The sequence below is a fragment of the Mirounga angustirostris genome, unplaced genomic scaffold, assembly GCF_029215605.1.
Source record: "Mirounga angustirostris isolate CCGP_5_RB_7025 unplaced genomic scaffold, mMirAng1.0.hap1 SCAF_6, whole genome shotgun sequence".
NCBI classification, from domain to species: domain Eukaryota; kingdom Metazoa; phylum Chordata; class Mammalia; order Carnivora; family Phocidae; genus Mirounga; species Mirounga angustirostris.
The window spans coordinates 92,664,476-92,683,402 of record NW_026991714.1 but is presented as its reverse complement, the minus strand read 5'-3'; the positions used below and the strand labels follow the sequence as shown (position 1 = coordinate 92,683,402).

Here is an 18,927-nt window from a genome sequence, read left to right as displayed (position 1 = left end):
AATCAGAGAAGATAAAGATCTTCTACAGGTTAATTTTAAAAAGAGAAAGAGAAAGAAAGCTAATTCAATAGAAAGTAAGCAATTAACATTTAAAAAGTCTCAACCTAACTTGTAATCATGGAAGTAAATTTAAACAAAAATGAAGTCTGAATACACATCCAACAAAATGCCTAAAATTAAAAAGACTGACAATGTTTAGTGCTGACAAGGAGGTGGATAAGAACAACATTCATACCAGTTGGGGTGATGCTAAATTAGTAACCTACTTCAGAGAACAATTTGTAATTACCCAGCAAAGTTAAATGTGCATTTCATAACAGCAATTCCATGCACATGAGTGTGTGCTAGAGAAATTCTTGTGTATTTGCACCTAGAAAATGTATAAGAATGTTCATATCAATGTTGTCAGTGATGAAATTAATACATATATCTGAACCCACAAAATGGAGACCAACCCCTTGCCCCAGTCCACCTCACTCAGCCTGCATTTACCAGAAACACCTCACTGTCAAGGAAACCTAACATACAGGCATCCTCCTACTCAGCTTTAGCTAGCTTACCTTACTTTAGAAAAGGACGTGCTAGCCTTAGAAAGAAATCCCCAACTTCCTAACCAGCCATGACCTCTTTCTGCATCACCACTTCTAATGCTCTATAAAACTCATTTTTGCCCAAAATCCCTGAGGGATGAGTGCTCCACTCCCTGTGAGGCACCAGGCCACCCCACCCCCAATCCATGGATTGTTTTCTCTTGAATAAAGGGCATCAAACTCATTACTAAATTGCATTAAATTGGGGCGCCTGGGTGGCTCAGTCGTTAAGTGTCTGCCTTTGGCTCAGGTCATGATCCCAGGGTCCTGGGATCGAGCCCCACATCAGGCTCCGTGCTCCACGGGAAGCCTGCTTCTCCCTCTCCCACTCCCCCTGCTTGTGTTCCCTCTCTCGCTGTCTCTCTCTCTGTCAAATAAATAAATAAAATTAAAAAAAAAATAAATTGTATTATCTTGTCATTTGACATTAGTTAGAGCAAAAACTAAAATCAATCCAAATACCCATCAACAGTAGAATGGATTTTTTAAAAATAATTGCAGTGCATTCATATAATAGAACACCTCACAACAATGAAACTGAGTGAAATGCAGGTAATAAGTATGAATCCACAAAGAAATATTAAGAAAAAAGAAAACAATCACAAATGATACAGTAAAATAGCATTTTTAAAAATTTCTGAAACAAAGAGTACGGTTTGCAGAGACTTAAAAATTCTTTGTAAATGTTCTGTGTCTTAAACTAGGTAGGGATACCTGAGTGTTCATTTTATTTTATTTTTTTAAATGCCCATATATTATATATACTCTTTTGTATATATAATGTAGTTCACACTTTTAATGTAAAAACAGATCTATTTGTTTTTGTTATTTTCAGTTGTTAAAGCAGTTTTCTTTAAATAATTGCTAAAATTTATTGAGCTCTCACTATTTACCTGAAGTTGTGCTAAGCTCTTTATGTGGATTATCTATATTAATTCTCACAGCAAGTCCTTGAGGTAAGAACTATTACTATGTGCACTTTATATACATGCAAATGTAAGCTCAGAGATGTAATTTGCCCAAGGTAACAAAAGTAGTAAATAGTAGATCTAATATTAATCTGACTACATAGCCTAAATCAGAACCAGCATATACCATCTTTAAAAATGACACAGTCCTGAGATTGGTCATCAAACTTATGCTATGCATCCTTTGGGAATAGACTGTATCAAACCAGAATGTGTATATTTGCTGTTGGCTTTCCTCTCATAAGAAACATTGACCAGAGTCTTTCAGTGTTATATTCAAATATCATCACAAAAAGACCGCTTAAAATCATTCTTGACTGTAATCATATTGGATTCTACTTTTTTACTCTTTTAGTTATTTGTACATTTTTGTCATTGTTTTCAGTTTTATACATTTAAATCAATTGTCATTATGTAAAACACTGACTTGATTCCAAAATCAAAATCATAAAACAAAGTAATTCAGAGTAGTCTTAGTTGTATCCCTGTCACCTCCTTCCTTTCTCTCCCTCCCTTTAAAATGAGAACTAATTTTTATTAGTTTTTGGTTTATCTTTCCATTGTTTCCTTTTACAAATACATATTTCCTGGGGCGCCTGGGTGGCTCAGTCAGTTAAGCATCCAACTCTTGATCTCAGCTAAGGTCTTGATCTCAGGGTTGTGAGTTCAAGCCACACTGGGCATGGAGCCTACTTCAACAACAACAACGACAACAAAAATACATAGTTCCTATTCTTCCCTTTCCCTTTTTGTGCAAGGGTAGCACACAATACACAATATACACACAGATTCTGATTTAGGTATTTTTTTATATACCAATGCACGCTAAGAGGAAAGTAAGTTTTTAAGGAAAGTAAATTTGTTACTTGTTTTCAAGGAGTTTCAATTTTAAGAAAAATTAAGAGACTCAGGCTGTAGTTCTTTCTCTGCTACTAACTCTTCACGTGATTCTTGGAATATCACACCATCAATCCATGTCTCAGTTTCCCCAAGTATAAAAAAAAAGGAGACTAAAGGTCTCTAGAGTCCTATCCATCTCCAACAAAAAATGCCACAACAATGTCTGAGTGTGGATGATGAAGCACATCAATCTTGAGTTAGTACAGGGGTTCAGGATGTCACCCCAAAATATGCTCCTTTGGCTACTGATTATTTTGAATTAAAGGTACCTGAGAAACAGCCAATGCAAAAAGGACACTCTAACTCTCCTCTATCCTCCTGAAAGCAGGAGACTGATCTGCCATATGAAAGCTACCCTCTCTACCCAGGAGGGTAGAAGGCATCCTTGTCACCAGACAGGGAATTTAGGGTTAATAGGCTATATAAACTTCTTCACCATTTTATTACCCCCTAGCCCAAACTTCTTTGTCAATTCTTCACAAATTTATTGTTTTGTCTAAAAGCTGCTTTTGGTCACTTCTTTGGGTCTAATATTATTTTTTGTGAGACTTCCCTACATACATATGTAATTAAAATTGTTTTTCTCTAGTTAATCTGTCTTTTATTATGGGGAGGGGCGAGGTGTCACAGTCAAGAACCTAGAAGGGTAGAGGGAAAAACATTTTTCCTCCTCTACAATAGATCTGACAACTATTAGCAATGCCTCACGTTTTTATTATGATGAGCTGATTTTCATTTTTTCTCACTTTCCATGCCAACCCTTCAGAAAAGAAGAACTAGAAAAGAACTTTAGTTGACTCAAACATGGCATTAACAAAGAAATGAGAATGGACATTTTGTTCATGTTTAGGGCAGTTTCTATTTATGAAAGACTATTGAATGTTTTATCCACTGGAATCATTACCGGTATGTTTAAAAATGACTACTAGGGCACAAAGTACCAAAATAATCCATTTTAAGCACTTCAGACAGGATGCCCAGTAATAATCAGCATTAGGCTGATATATGAATAAACATTATAATGACGCAAAATGAGGAGAAAGATAGTGTGCTTAGTTCAAGTAGATTCAAGGAGTTGATGACCAATGTTGGGAATTTTTAGGAGCAATATAAGTGGTCATTTGGTAAACAAAGTAAGTACATTTCTTGTGGTTGATTCTTTTTAATAGAAATACATACTTTAATATTATTTCCAATAACTCTTCTGTGAATAAAATAGGTCTATTAGATCTCAAATCTGAAATTCACTGGGTTACTGAGCTACAGAGGGACCTTACCTTCAAGGGTTTTTATAATTGGTTTGGAGAAACACATCAAATCACAGTAATAATCTCATGCTGTATGATTACATATCCACTCAACTTCCTTTTCTCTCTTTCCCTCTTTCTCATAAGATTTCCATGTGACTAGAAGAAGTTTATATTGAGCTGTAAGTAGTCACCTAATATTTTAGGATCTATAGCTTTTCAAAAAAAATTTTTTTTTTTTTTAAAGATTTTATTTATTTATTTGTGAGAGAGAGAATGAGAGAGAGCACGAGAGGGAGGAGGGTCAGAGGGAGAAGCAGACTCCCCGCTGAGCAGGGAGCCCGATGTGGGACTCGATCCCGGGACTCCAGGATCATGACCTGAGCCGAAGGCAGTCGCTTAACCGACTGAGCCACCCAGGCGCCCATTTTCAAAAATTTTTAATCCATTATTATTCCTATTTTCTGTCATCAAGAAATTGGAAGCAATAGGTTCTCTCCTCAAGATATCAGACATGTGTTTTTTAGATTCAGTATTAGGAAAACATGGGAATATTTCAGATAAAAATAATTCTTCAGAGAATGAATACCTAGAGAAAATGCTTCCCTTTCTTTTGTTAGGAGAACATTACTGGATTAGAAGTAATCATTCTTCCACCAAAAGTTATTTCTTGCTTTAGCTCACTCTGTATTCAGCTTATGCTGTTATAATTCCATAATAGGTTTTTTTTTTTTTTTTTCCTGGTAATATTCTATTTGATCAGGTGGAAGCCTAAGACACTTGACCACTTGACCTGTGTTGGGAACCTGTGCTGGGGAGGGATGAAATATTTGCACTGCTCAGAGCTGAGCATAATCCAAGAAACAGAATCTGGAGTGAAACCAAAATGAAAAACCAGAGAAATCATGTGATCAAAATGTCAATTCAAAGGCAAGATAAGAACATCCAGTTCTGGATAGTGGAGTAGTATGAGGCTAACGAATGATTCCTTTAAGAACAACTACAAATACTATATAACATATAGATTCATTCATTTAAAGACATCAGACAGTTGCTGAACTAAAGAAGACAAGAACAACTAAATTTCTCAAGAGGAGAGAACTTCAGCTCTCTGGCAATCTGCAGCCACTTTTTCCTTTGGGACATATGCAGATTCTAAGAGACTGGCAATCTGAGATTTTTCCCAGACAGCTGTGGGAAAGAAAAGCCAGCAGAGATTTTAATGGTCTTGTGGGGCTGTAGAGATGTAATTAAAGGCTTGAGGGACCTCAAACACACAGTCTCTCGAGACATTTGCTAATTTCTGAGGCTATGAGGGCAGATTATTAAAAAGCTAATCATAAAACCTCTGAAACACAAAGGAACATTATTTTTTCATGGACTTTTGGTGCTGGGGAAACAAAGAGTAGACTTTAGAACTTGAACGCCAAGACAAAACCTCTGAAAATCAGAGGGAAGTTTTCCACTGCTTCATAATGCTGAAGAGACAAAGATTAGATCCTGCTAGGAATAGGGAGGCCAGTGAACACACCACCACACATTCGATTGAAAACCCTGAAGGGCAACACCTCAGTAACAAATCAGAGGCATACTAAACCTTACCAAAACTAAAAGTCAGTCTCAACTCAGTTCAATGTCTGATTGGCTTAAGATAATCAGTCCCAGTTTCATCTGCCTAGTAGAGGAAAAGATGAACCCACTGTGAAGGAAGAAAAGGTCATTTGGAAGTACATAATTTTTTATACACAATGACCAGCATTAAATAAAAAATTTCAAGACATGCTGTGAGTCAGGACCTAATACGAAAACTACAAGAAAAAGCATTCAATAGAAATAGAACCACAGGGGACATAGATATTGCAGTTAGTAGACAAGGACTTTAAACTAATTATGATTTATATGTTCAAGAATATAGAGAAAATAAATTTTTTAGAGACAATAACTTTTAAAATGGAGAATTTTTCAGAGAATTATCTATAAAATGATCAAATGAAAATTTTAGAATTTTAAAATACATGTGATATTATGTATTTAGTAGAGATTAGACACAGAAGACAGGATTAATGAACTGAAAGAATGACCAATAGAAAATATCCAAAGTGAAGCACAGAGAAAATAGGAATGGAAAGTAATAGAAAAAGCACAAGAGATATGTGGGACATAGTGAAAAGGTGTTAATACATATAATATGGGGCCCTAGAAGGACAGGAGAAAATGAGGCAGAAATAATATTTGAAGATATAGTGGCCAAGAAGTTTCCCAATTTGAAAAATGATATGAACACACAAATTCACGAAATTCTGGCACAGATTCAAGAATAAACCATAAGCAACACAAACATAAAGAAAACCATACTGAGGCACATCATGATTAAACTGCTTTAAAACCAAAAGGCAAGGCAAGGGAAAGAATCTAGCTACATAGTGAAGGCCAGAAACTACAGAAAGGCTGTCTGAAAAACAACAAAAAAAAGAGGATGATTACCTGGATGATCCACTGGGTGGTACACTTGACAGACTATTTCAGAGATGGAGGCGAAAGCTCTTGAGAATAGGACAGGATAACCTAGAGCTTCACTCTTAGTTCTCTTGTGTTAAGAAACCTAAAAACAATGATAAAATCCCGAGCAATGTTTGCACTAATTAATTTGAATCACAACCAGTTTTCTCTCTATTATATCCAATAAATTAATTTATATAATTTATTCTTTAAGAAACACTTTAAGTTTCAGGAAGTGTTTGCTTTTTGCTAGGTATCCTAAAGATCGAGGACTACTATCCCTGACTCTCTGAGCCAGGAGCCCAGCCTTGGAAAATCTGAGCCAAAGAAGGGAAGATCTAGAGTATACGAATATCGCCTAGGGGCACTTTATCTCCTTCTCTCTCTTTACAAGAGTCAATCAGAAATTTAAATAAGGGATGGTGAGAAGTGGGCCAGTAATTACATATTAAATTGCTCTCCACGCATTTCTATACCCCTGATTAAGAACCACTTCTCTATATGGGTGCAAATGAATCATCCAGAAATCCTATTAAAATGCAGATTCCAATTCAATAGATCTAGGGAGGGACCTGGGGTTCTGCATTTCTAACAAACTCCTAAGTGATGGTGGAAACTGCTGGTTCGCTGATGATTTTAAGAAACAGGTTTTAGGTAAATTCAAAAATAACCTAAAAATTGGCCACTCCAGCTGTTAACTGTGAGCCGCTTTAAGATAGTGTGAAATTCTCCTAAGGAGAGAGAGGAGTGCCCAGTGGTTGTACTTTTGAAGTGTTTACTAAAGTATATTCTGAACACTACTCTTATAGTCCCAGAAAAATGTTAATCCATGCTCCCTAGAACTAAACAGTTCCATGGTCAGATAAATTTGGGAAGCATTTGTATCCTTTTTTCCCCTCTAGGAGATTCACAATGCACATTTGCATTTTAATGATTCTGAACCATCTGCAGTAGGGAAACATGTTTAACCTGATAATTCATTTACTTAACTATTAACATTCTGAGAAACTGATGTTCCATGGAACAAACTTTGGGAAATGACAGCTATACACAGCAGTAGTTTTCAAACTCTGGTGTGTATCAGAATTAGCTGGAGAGCTGATAGAGAACGCAGGTGCCAGGGCTTGCCAAAGTAGGATAGGTCCTAGGCCTTTGTATTTTCACCCAATTCTCCAGGCGATCATGATTCCCACCAATGTTTGAGAATAACTGCTATAGGTTAATCCCAGAAGAGTTCATAACCATCTGGGGACACATGGCACCTGTGAGCCCAGTTTCCATCTTGCAGAAACCTATGTTATCTGGGGGAGGACCAGCATCAGCCGTGAACTACCGTCATCTAAGAAAGAACATTAGGACCACATGGGGCACCCCAAAGATTCCTCTCTCTATTCTACATACTGGAGGGATTCTTCCAAGTCTCTTTTCTTCTTTTGCAACCTCCCAGTCAACAGAAAGGAAGCTATTCCTTAGCTCTGCTCTAAATCAGATCTCCTGAGAAGGGGTCTCTCTAGAACCAACTCATTTGTTCATTGAACAAATCTTCATCAATCAGCATTTTGGCAGTATTCAGGGGAAAAGACAGGCAAGGCATTCCCATGAGGCAGGGGTAGGGGACAGAAAATAAACAAGTAAATAAATAATTTCAGATACTAATCCATGTCATGAAGAAGATAAACAGTGTCACAGGACAGAGGATGACTGAGTCAGGATTTTGTTTACATACTGTGCTCCTAGAAGACTGCCAAAACCGCAAGGCCAGTCACGGTAATGTGGACACCATTCCAGAGGCCAGCAGTGACTGAGATTGGCCTTGATGGTTCAGAAAACTTCACCAGCCACCTCCAATATATGTGGTCAAGAGGCAGCCTATATCCCTTGTACCTACTAGAGTGATTGGCTTATACAGAGTCCCCAATGAATACTGGAGAATGGCTAGTTGGATGGATGGATTGTTGGATATGTCCTTAATTCTGGTGATTTTGACAGACAGGCAAACATGGCTTGTATTTCACACAGGTGAAATAACCTTATTTCCCAGGTCTCACTGGTCCTGTGCCTTCTCCCTATATGGCTCTGCTCAGACTTCCTAAAATGCTCTCCTTTCTTCTGCCACCCCCAAGCCTACTCAGCCTTCAAATGCCACTTCCTCTTTGATCCTCCCCAGCTGAAAGAAAATGTACTTTCTCACTGTTCTTTCCTTTTTTTTTTTTTTTTTTTTTAACATATCTGATGCTCACATACTCTGCAAACACTCCCTTACTGAAGACCCACTCTGTGCCAGGTACTATACCTGGCACTGGGGACATCCTGGGGATAAAAGACATAGACATGTCTTCTTGTTCATGGAATAAGGGGCTAGTGGGGGAGGCAGGTCTGAGTCAAGGAATCACACCATTAGATCTAAAGGGACACCTGGGATTCTTCCCACAGGGGAAAGGTACATGGTGTTACAAGGCTGCCTTGGGGAAGTGACAATTGACCTGGAATCTGAAGGCTGAGTAGAAATTAACCAGGTGGAGAAGAAAAAGAAGGGCATTCCAGGCAGAGAGCATAACCTGCCATAACTGCTGTGTAGGGGAAAGCAGGGTATTGGAGAGGCTCTGGAGGGAAGCCAGTGGCTGTAGAGGGGCAAGTCAGCACTGAGGGACTAGAGGAAATAGGAAAGGCAGGCCAGAGCCAGAGCACAAAGGCAAGCTCTGGGCTTTGTTTTGCGTCCCATTAACTGCATCCCCACTCATTTGCCCTGACCATCCCCCCACCTCAAACTTCTCTGTGTTTCTGCTAGGGTGTCCCTCACTTAATAAGAATCCCGGTTCCCTCCACCAGCCCCATATTTAGGATTATGTAAGAAATTTCAGCTATGCTGTCAAGTTAGAGGTAGACTTAAATAGGGATAAAATCAAAAGGGTGCATTATTGAGAATGAGGGAAATGGACACCCTGCCTTGAACAAAGACAAGGGACTGAGATCTAGAAATCAGCTCTTTCTCTATGATATATCCAGTCAGGTAAATGCAGTGCCCTGCTCATCAGTCTGCAAACTACCAATCTGAAGTGTCCAAAAATGTGTGCCCTAAACTCTGACAGATCTGAAACTCTGGAATTCTTTGCCAAGCTGGGGTGACTCTGTTATAAGGAAGGTATCTAGAGATTACAAAGTGGTGATATTTATATCCCTCCACAGCAGCTTGCATTAAAGAGGTGAAATCATTGATAATAAATATAAAACTGAATTTTAGGACATGGGGAACCATTGTGCGATCAACAAATGTGCAGATTTAGGGACAATTTCTGGGACTCTTGTCAAGGAGATGGCACAATGTGGTGAAAAGAGCCCAGGCTGAGATTCGGGAAGATGGTATTCGGGATCTCACTCTGGCTCTGTTGTGAAGGAGCTCTTGGGCCTTGGACATTTCCCAACAATTATAAGCCCCACCTTCATTGTAAAATATGGTGAAGTCAGGTTCTTAAGTATCATCAGGAAGCAAAAATCAAGTATCATCAAAACCACCTGAAAAATGCTTGAGGAAGGCACGATATTGGAGCCTGATGTACCACACGTCATCTCTTCCTAAGTCCAATGTTGCCGATTCCCCCCACCCCCACCCCCAGCATTGGACAGCATCTGCTGAACACCAGATGAAGTGGCTGGCTTGCATTCAGGAGCCACATTGTAACCAAAAAAGCATACTTTCTCTTTAAACACCGAAACCATGTTCAGTGAGGTGAGATTCTTCCCAAGAAGCACATGGTCCCGACTGAGGCAACGGGGCCAGGAGTCTATCTCCCATTTCCCCTGATACTGTTGCTGCACATGCTAAGAGAAGAAAATGATACCTCCTCATCACTACCCACCTCAATACCTCCTCATCACTACCCACCTCAAAAGCATTTGATGAGATTAGCTGTGGAAACACGTCACAGGAAACTTCACAAAGTCCATGTCAGTGAAGTAAAATTTCCAAAGCCAATTTGTCGCAACCACATTGTTTGAGGCAGCCAACGTTTACAATAATGTAGTATCTGTACTTATGATAGAATCTCAGGGCTCAATGTTCTTTGAAGAATCCAGTCCAACTCCCTACCCGAAGTAGAGTCCCATCAACCACAAAGAAGGAAACCACACAGACAGGGAGCTCACTTTTCAACGAGGTGACCTACTCTGCGTTGCACTTAGACATGTTTCATTCAATGACTTAACGTCTGCTTTTGTAGAACTTTCATTGACTGATTTTTGTAGTGCCTTGTGTAGATACACAAAATAAGTATTCTTGCATGTGACAGCATTTCAGATATTCAGAGATAGCAATCATGTCTCCTTTTTCCACAGGACATGGGTACCAAAGCTTTCATTCACCATCCCCGACACCTGCCTCCACATATACAAAATTTACCAGTGTCCCCACTACAGCATAGGCAGGAGAACCAGGCCTACCTATATGTGAGGTTCCTCTAAGAGAAAAACTCATTTCTTAGAATGTCTTAGAATGTCTTAGAATAATGGCTACAAATGCAGAGTAAACACATCATAGTGCTACAGATTAAAGATCCTTTTCTTTTCTTCCTTTTTTTAGATCTATTTATTTGAAAGAGAGCGAGACTGTCGGGGGGGAGGGGTAGCAGGAGAGGGAGACAATCTCAGGCAGATCCCACTTCTGAGTGTGGAGCCCGACGCAGGGCTCGATCTCACAACCCTAAGATCACGACCTGAGCCAAAATCAAGAGTTGGACCCTCAAGCAACAGCCACCCAGGCATCCCGAAGATATTTTTCATAAATGAAAATTTCAGGTGTGTCCATTTTATTGATACAGAACATGGACAGAAAAGAATGGAAAAAAAAATTCACCACCTTAATTCCACACACACACACACACACACACACACACACACACACAATCCAGTATCTAAAGCTCCCTATTATTTAAATTTTGAAATGGTTCCAGGGTTCGTGTTTGGGCCTGCATGTATGCCATCTCCGGAATTCATTTTTTAAGGATCCAGCCTAAACAGAATCAAGATACTGGGATTTATTTATGTTTTCTAACGCCCAGAGATAATTGAGAATGTCACAGTTATTCGTCAAGAACATTATGACCTGGTGAATCCATCAACTTTAACACGAGTAATTATAAGAACAGACTAAGGTTATCTCCCTAAAAGCCCTAACAGCTCCTAAACAAATGGCATCCCCTAAATTTTCTTAATTCCATGGCTCTTAAAGGACCAATGCTGAGTAATCTACCAGTGATACACAGTACTTCTCTCTGTTATCTATTGTAATCACTCTCTGGGTCTTGCAATGACTGAGATGTATGGCCTATATAAGTTGGGATATACACTGTGAAATCTGTCCATGGTTTTTGCTAAGAGTTGCCAGGTTTAAAATAGAGTGTAGGAAAATTACTCATAGTGTGGAGGAAGATGGGAGAAAAGCACCAAATGGGCTTTTAATGAGGACTTCTCAGTGTGAACATATGTAAAAAGAACTTTTAGATATAGGCATTGTGATAAATAAAAATGATCCAGCTAAGTTCTCAAGAAAGCTTATTAGGTACAAGATCATGGTGATTATATGTACAGTGAACAGTTTATTCATGAAAGACCATTTTGTTCACTGTTCAATGCACCAGCACACTTGGCTCCCCAGAAACACTTCAACTAGACAAAATATACCAACACATTAGTCATAAATATAGCTTTATTATTATATTTATTTCATAATCTAAAAAGTTTTTCTTTTGAATTCTGGGAAAAGAAAATTCCAATTTCCATACAAGTGATCTACCCTGCAGAATGCTGGAAAACAGTGTCTAAGCAACCTGAACTTTGCAGTTGAAAATCTATAACCTAGTTTGGGAATAAAAGAATGAAAGCCCACTTCAAAGAAAAATTTCTTCCTTACAAAACAAATAATAAAATTAGATCCATTCTTCAGCATAGCCTTGAACATGTTTTCCCAGAAACTTTGGTAATTTCTCCAAAAATCAACTCACAGGTTGAATGCCCATGTGGACAAAATATATATATTTAAAAATAAGACCCAAGTGGGACATGGTACATGGCCCAGGCCATGGCATGTAAGTGAACTATCCCTTAGAGTGAGCCAGCTCCCATGTTTCAACAGCAAATTTACGTCTCTAAGGAAGCACAACATATATAATGCATTTCCTTGTATGACGGTCAGAATTGAGTTGGAATTAAAAAGAATTTTTTAATATAATAAATCTTAAAATCATTTGTCTTGTGTAATGTATGTAGAGTAGATATGACATTATGGTGCTTTCTGAAGATAACCGAGTACCACTGTCAAAGAGAGCTGTCATGCCCTGTAGGCATATTAAATAAAAACTGAAAATGTAGGTTACGTTAAATAAAACGAAAAAAATCTGGCTCTACCACCTTTAAAAACAAGTTGTTGTCATTGCACACACGTGTTACAGGACAAAGGGCATGCAATACAACCAACAAATCAATTTTTTAGTATGTAAAAGGCTAGAGTGCAATCATGGTATAAACATCAATAATAAATAACTTTGGAGGAGATTAAGTCTCCAAATAAACAATAATTGTAACACTACAATTTTTACAATGTTAGCCTAAACAGTGATATTCACTTCACAGCAATGTTTTTTCCCACTTGATAGTTGCCTATACACCAGATGAATGGCCCACCCCCGTGAGCCAGATGTCAAAGTGAAGGTTCAAAAATCAACGTTTTCACGATGATAGGTTAAAAATATTTGTATAATGATAAGTTACACTTTTCAACTTACTGGCAATTTAAGTAACTGCATTATACCTATTTTTAATGCATTGCTAATCTGATGTTTATTGCAATAACAATTATTCTACTAATGTTAATTAGGTTACACTTTTAATTTTCAAAATAAGAGAATTCAGCTTACATGAACTAATGTATATAGTTTAAAAACCACCCACTACAAACACACACCTTTTGCTGAGTATTTAAAAATAAATTATTAATATACCTGACATATATATTTTGTGTTATATATATATATGTATATGTATACATTTGTGGACATAACTACTCTTTTTTCCAGAAGGATGTCAGCACTTGTAAACTCTGTAGAAGACCTGATGATATTGTTAACATTAAAAAAAAAAAAAAGTAACATGGAAATTCATTCTTGATGAGAACCATAAAGCAGGAGGTTCTTAACAGATGGTTCTTTATGGAATTGAAGGCTTTTTTTTGGGAGGGAGAGGACAGTCTCAGACTGTGGATCCCACATGCACTGTTTGTTTCAGAAACTACTTTAGAAAGCAGTGTCCAGTGAACGCTTCAAACACCTGCTTGGAAGGTAAGGACGTATATTTAATCATCAAAGGGCACAGAAGCAGCGGGAGGTGGAAAAGGGAGGCCAGCAAGGGGACAGCATGCCCAGAGCCCCCAGCGGCCACTGCTATTACCAGGGCAGCAGGAAAGGGCTGAGGAAGGTCTGCAGTGTTGCCAGGCCCCGGCTCACGATGCACGAGACGTGCCATCTGGGGCTGCTCCAGCCCTTCAGACCCGGAACTGTGATGGGAACTGATCAAAGAGTTTCATGGCTATAAGGTTTTGATGGGGTTTTCCGTCCCAACCACAGACAACACTAATGGCTTTGAAGACAGAGGCTGCAGCTTGGTCTCGGGGTGCAGAACGCTCAGCCAAAGGAGAGAGCAGAGGCGCCCCAAAGTCAGAATAAACACGCATCCAGGGAAACAACAAACCTGAATCGAACAAACTGGAAATGAAAACTGAAGTCTAACGAGATGAGTCCTGGAAGCAACCCAAACGTTGAAATATTGATTAACCAGAATACTTGGGGAAACAGGAATCCTTATTTTTGGAAGCTTTCAAATTAATGGAGGGCAAAGTTAAAAACAAATAAAAATATTACTATTTCACTGCCATTAAGAGAACTTTGCATTCCCATTCTTTGCCCCACAATTTAGAGAGCAGTGGACACAGAAGACTTTCTTCCTAGTGCCTGACATCTTGTGTGGCCTTGGGCGTCGGCTGAATCACCCCCACACAGAACCCCAGATGCAGACACTATTGGAGAGTGGTCTATTTATTTTACAAGTTGGAGCTTTCTTTTAACTAAAATTTTGGAATAAGACTGTTTTCATTTTTTTTTTTTTCAATTCTTTCTGTAATCTGCCTCTTGCTTCTAAAAGGGGCCTGTAATAAATTTCTGGTTCCCCGAGATTCCCGTTTGTTAAATTCTGGTTAATCCAGGTGCCTGAATGGCCACGAAATAAATGTATTATGCCCTTCTTTTTTCCAACGTGTCTTACTATGAGATGTATCCCAAAGGGCATTATTGTTGGCCCCCAGAATAACATTCTGCAAAGCCCGGCAATGATAGTCCAGGGCCACCACCCTTTTAGATGATGTTCACAATTGCTGTTGGCTTTTTTTTGGCCATTTTGGGCCTGATGTTGCCTTTCCGGCTAAACCCCAGAGGCTCCCCTTTCTTCGATGGTCTGCAGAGTTCTCTTGGGGACTCAGCCTGTTCGTGAATGGATTTAGCAGGCTGCATGCTGGCTCTGTCATCCTTGGCTTTTCTCAGGTAGCTCCTTCCTTTTGGATGAAAATGGGTCTTGAGATCAGCGTGGTTACACACAGGATGTGGATGCCCTCTACTTCTACAGATGGTCGAGCAGGGGGAGATGAGCAGAAAGAAAGATTTTGTTTAGAACCTTAAAAGAAAAAAACAAAAGCAAAAACAAACCATCCACGGTACACTCACTCCTGCATGCCAGAGTGGCAGAAATGCTGCCAGTAAATCAAATACAAATCGGTATTTTTCTTTCAAAAAGTCCTGTGGCCTTCATGAAATGATCTCATGATGCCAAATTCCCAGGGAGATGTTACTAGTTCTCTCACCAGAGACAAAACTGAGACACTGAAAATGTAAGGGACTCTCCAGGACAATACATACAGTTGGTCTATGGGAAAGATGAGACCAGAATCCAAACCCCTTGACTCTTTAAGTGACTATATATAGTAGTAATAGTCGTGTAGCCATCATAAAGTATGTGATTCCTAGCATAAATTTATACATATATTACATATGACATAGTATACATACATTAATACTACTATAGAGCTACTATGATTACACTATACCTCAATAAGAGAAAGTTACATTATAGAATACTGTAAAAATACTCCTGGACCACTAACATACTGCCATATACTAATAAGCTATTAGCATAGTTAAAAGTTGTATCCGCAATTTACGAAATTAGGTACCCAGGCAGGTATATTTTCATCGGAGACTCTCAAATCCATTTCGAATACAGATATTATATACATAAAATGTAACAGGAAAACACATTATGCAAACATTATCAAATGGCCCAAGTATAAAAAGATATACATACAGGCATTTGGGTTTCCTATTTGAGAAGATATCTGTAAGCTGAAGGAAAACAAATAAGAAAAAACATTACTTCGCTTGAAGGTTGGATTTGGCTTTAAAATCTTTCTTGCTTATATTTTTAAGAAACCGTTCCCATTAAGGAAGCCAGGAACTGTTATCAGTAGCACGGCCCATGGCACCTTCCGCCACGGCAGGGAACAAGAACATCTTGTGCTCGGCCTCTGCTTCCTCGGGGAGCCTCTGTGGCTCGCTGTTCTGAGATTTTCAAGAAGCCATTATCAGTCGATCTAAAAAATTTCAAAATGTCAAAGAGCCCTCTAATGGAGCAACATCTGAAGAAACATGTTTTTTAAAACTAGAATGATGCGCCATTATTTCTTGATTAATTCAGGCTGCATGTGCAGCTAATTTACTACAGCTGTGCTTGGTGACAGTGTATCAACTAAACGGAAAATTGGCATAAAATGTTTATTGCCTAAAATACATCATTTCTAAAGTGAGAGCCTATGAAGACCAACTCCACAACTGTCCCTGAGGCCATCTATCATTGAGATTATTTTCCACTCCCAATGAAGTATCTGCATGCCCTTTTGTGGCTAGGCTCAAATATCATTTGCAGAACAAATTGAGAACTATCATTTTGCGAGCCAGATGTCACCATTCACTTTAGAGGCAAACCCAGTGTACTCCCAACCTTCCTTCCTGACCTCCCTCATGTAGCCTTCACTAAAAGAAGTGCTGTCACAGCAGGAGGCAGACCCACAGAAGAGGATGATAAAGAAAATGTGCAGAAAGGGCCACGTTGGTGTTGGGGCCCAGTGTGACCAAGACGAGAGTCCTACCATATTCAAATAATCAGAGAAACCAAGTTCAGCATAACAGGGTCACTCTCCCTGGGTCTCCTGTCTGCAGCTTGAGCTGTAGTCAGAAACAAATCAGAAAGCTTTCCTTAAACTTTTGAGGGTCATGTCCCCAGGAAGGCAAGATGAGATTCCTGGCTTCTGCCTTCTGACTCAATGAAAAGTAAGCTTTACTGTTGACCCTGTTCACACTGGCTGGATTCAACAGGAGATTAATAGAGGTGGACCAAAAAGGCACCCCCAAGGAGGGGCTTGAGATTATGCAATATACAAAGAAGGTCAGACAGAGGGTTCAGGCAAGCGTCAGGCTGGCAGCTTCTGGGAAACCCGAAGGTTTCAGCATTTCCATCTTTCCGCGATGGCTCCGCTACCACTAGTAAGGGTTTCTTAGATCGGCTCCTGGAATGCACTTTAGTATTATGTATAAATTGTTAAAAAAAAAAAAAAAAAAAAGCTTACAGGGTTTTTCTTCCTTTAAATTGCTTCCTTCTTTTAAGTTATTCTTATGGCATAACAAATTTTTTTCACTTTACTGTATATATGTATGTAAGCATATAGTTTGATGATTTGTTGCATATGTACGTATAATACTCTTTGGAATTTTATGTAAAGTGTGTGTGTGTATGTGTATGTGTGTGTGTATTTACATGCATATGCATACTTTCCTCCCTGGGGAAGAGGCCAACAATGTCATCTAATTCAAAGAGGTCCCTGACTTCCAAAATGTTTTAAGAACCAAAACCTTGGTGCCTATGAATGTCACTGATGGACGCTGCTGGGACCTTAGGAAATTAGAAGAGTTTACTGTGTGTATTACCGAAAGGTAAATGCACAAATAAATATGGCTGGAGATGAGCCATAAAGCTCACCTATACACAGATATGTAAGTACCATGACCTGTGCAGGTCTATATGTCACACACTGGATAAAATGCTGACTATATAACCACCACAATTAACCCTCAAAACAACCCTATGAGGTAAGCATGGTCATCCCCACCCTACAGATGTAGAAAGTAAGGCCGAAAAGTTAAGTAGCTGGTTTGAAGCCTGAATGCTTTACCAGTTTTAGAGCTGGGCTTCAAACCCAAGTTAGGACATTCCACGTCCGAGCAAGACTTCACACTGCTCTGCCTCCTTAAGGAGCATGTGTTTGTGGAAGAGCCAGCAAGTTTGTACACAAAAAGATCAGTGGAATCCATGGCTGGATCCGAATCTCTCCAGTGATCCTACAGATCATGAGGCTTGGCTGGAGGCAGGGCCTGCTACCACCTTCCCAACAGAACCTCACATGCTCTCCTCCCTGTGAACACAAGAGGCCGCTGTTCCTTCTGGCCCCATAGCCTCAGGCAGATGGAAACCCTCTGCCCCCTTAGGGCCCCTCATTGCCTCTATTTTCTTGTAGTCCATCTACTTTGTAGGAGGATGGGGATCAAGAAGAGTCCTTAAGGAAGGTTCTGGAAAAATATAAATAGCTGCACAGAGAGCCCATCTGAGTGCAAACATGGTGTCTCAGGTTGTTTTGGGTTGGAGAAACTAGGCACCCAGCCCTCCTCCCACCTCCCCTCTGTGAATAGCAGCACTGTATACTCAACTGTTCAGGCCCAAATCTTAGATTCATTCTCGATTCCTCCCTTTCCTTCACCTGCTAAAACCTAATCTTTCAGCAATTCCAGCTGGTTTAGTCAACACTTTCCCCAGGATATATCCTATACCTGCCATTTCTCTCCGCCTCTGCTCTCCCCAAGCTGCCATCCCCCTTCCCCTGCCACACCATAATGGCCTTCTAAACTTCTCTCAGTCCTGTACCCCTCTAGTCTATTCTGCACCCAACAGCCAGAGGGATTTTGCTAAAACATAAATCACCTCCTGCTTACAACCTACCAACGGCTTCCCTCTCTGCTCTGGAACGGATCCAAACTCCTTCTGTGACCCAGAAGCCCCGGCATGATCTGGAACCTTCTTGCATCTGTGACTTCAGCTCATCCCCCAAACGTGCCAAGCTTGTTCCCTTCTAAACCACTTCCCAATTTTCAGAGAGCCACCTCAGTCCTGTTATTCAGGTCACAGTCCAAATGCAGCCTCCTCTGCAAGGCTTCTCCTGACCACAGAGGGATGGGGGCAGCCACTCACACACCTCCTCTCACCTTTTTCTTTACAGGGGTTATCACCTGCTGAGATCATCCTAGTTATGTATGGACTTGTTTCTGGGATCATCACCCTCCTCACTGAGGGCAGGGGCCTCACCCACCTCATTCACCCTGTTCCCCCAGCACCCAGTAAGTACTGCATTCCCAATAAACACATACTAAATGAATGGCTGCTAGCCCTGACGTACAACCTGCAGGAACTAACTGCAACACTTAAAATGAGATGATCTGAGCTTTTCATGACCTTCCCTTTGAGCAGGTCTGTGCGTGATTTTGGCAGATGGGATATTAGGTCACTTGATGTCTAATTTGACAG

General features: G+C 39.7%; 1 protein-coding gene across 2 annotated transcripts in view; it reads right to left on the bottom strand.

Annotated features, from left to right (window-relative positions):
* Positions 1-11,891: 11,891 nt before the first annotated feature.
* Positions 11,892-18,927, bottom strand: part of ZNF365 (zinc finger protein 365) — an 87,104-nt gene continuing 80,068 nt past the window's right edge. For both annotated transcript variants that reach the window (XM_045877914.2, XM_064594679.1), the window contains exons 4-5: positions 15,604-15,641; positions 11,892-14,862 (exon numbers count right to left, since the gene is read on the bottom strand). In XM_045877914.2, coding sequence (XP_045733870.1) covers positions 14,601-14,862; positions 15,604-15,641 — 300 coding nt within the window. In that variant the 3' untranslated portion in view covers positions 11,892-14,600. The remainder of the gene's footprint in view (positions 14,863-15,603; positions 15,642-18,927) is intronic.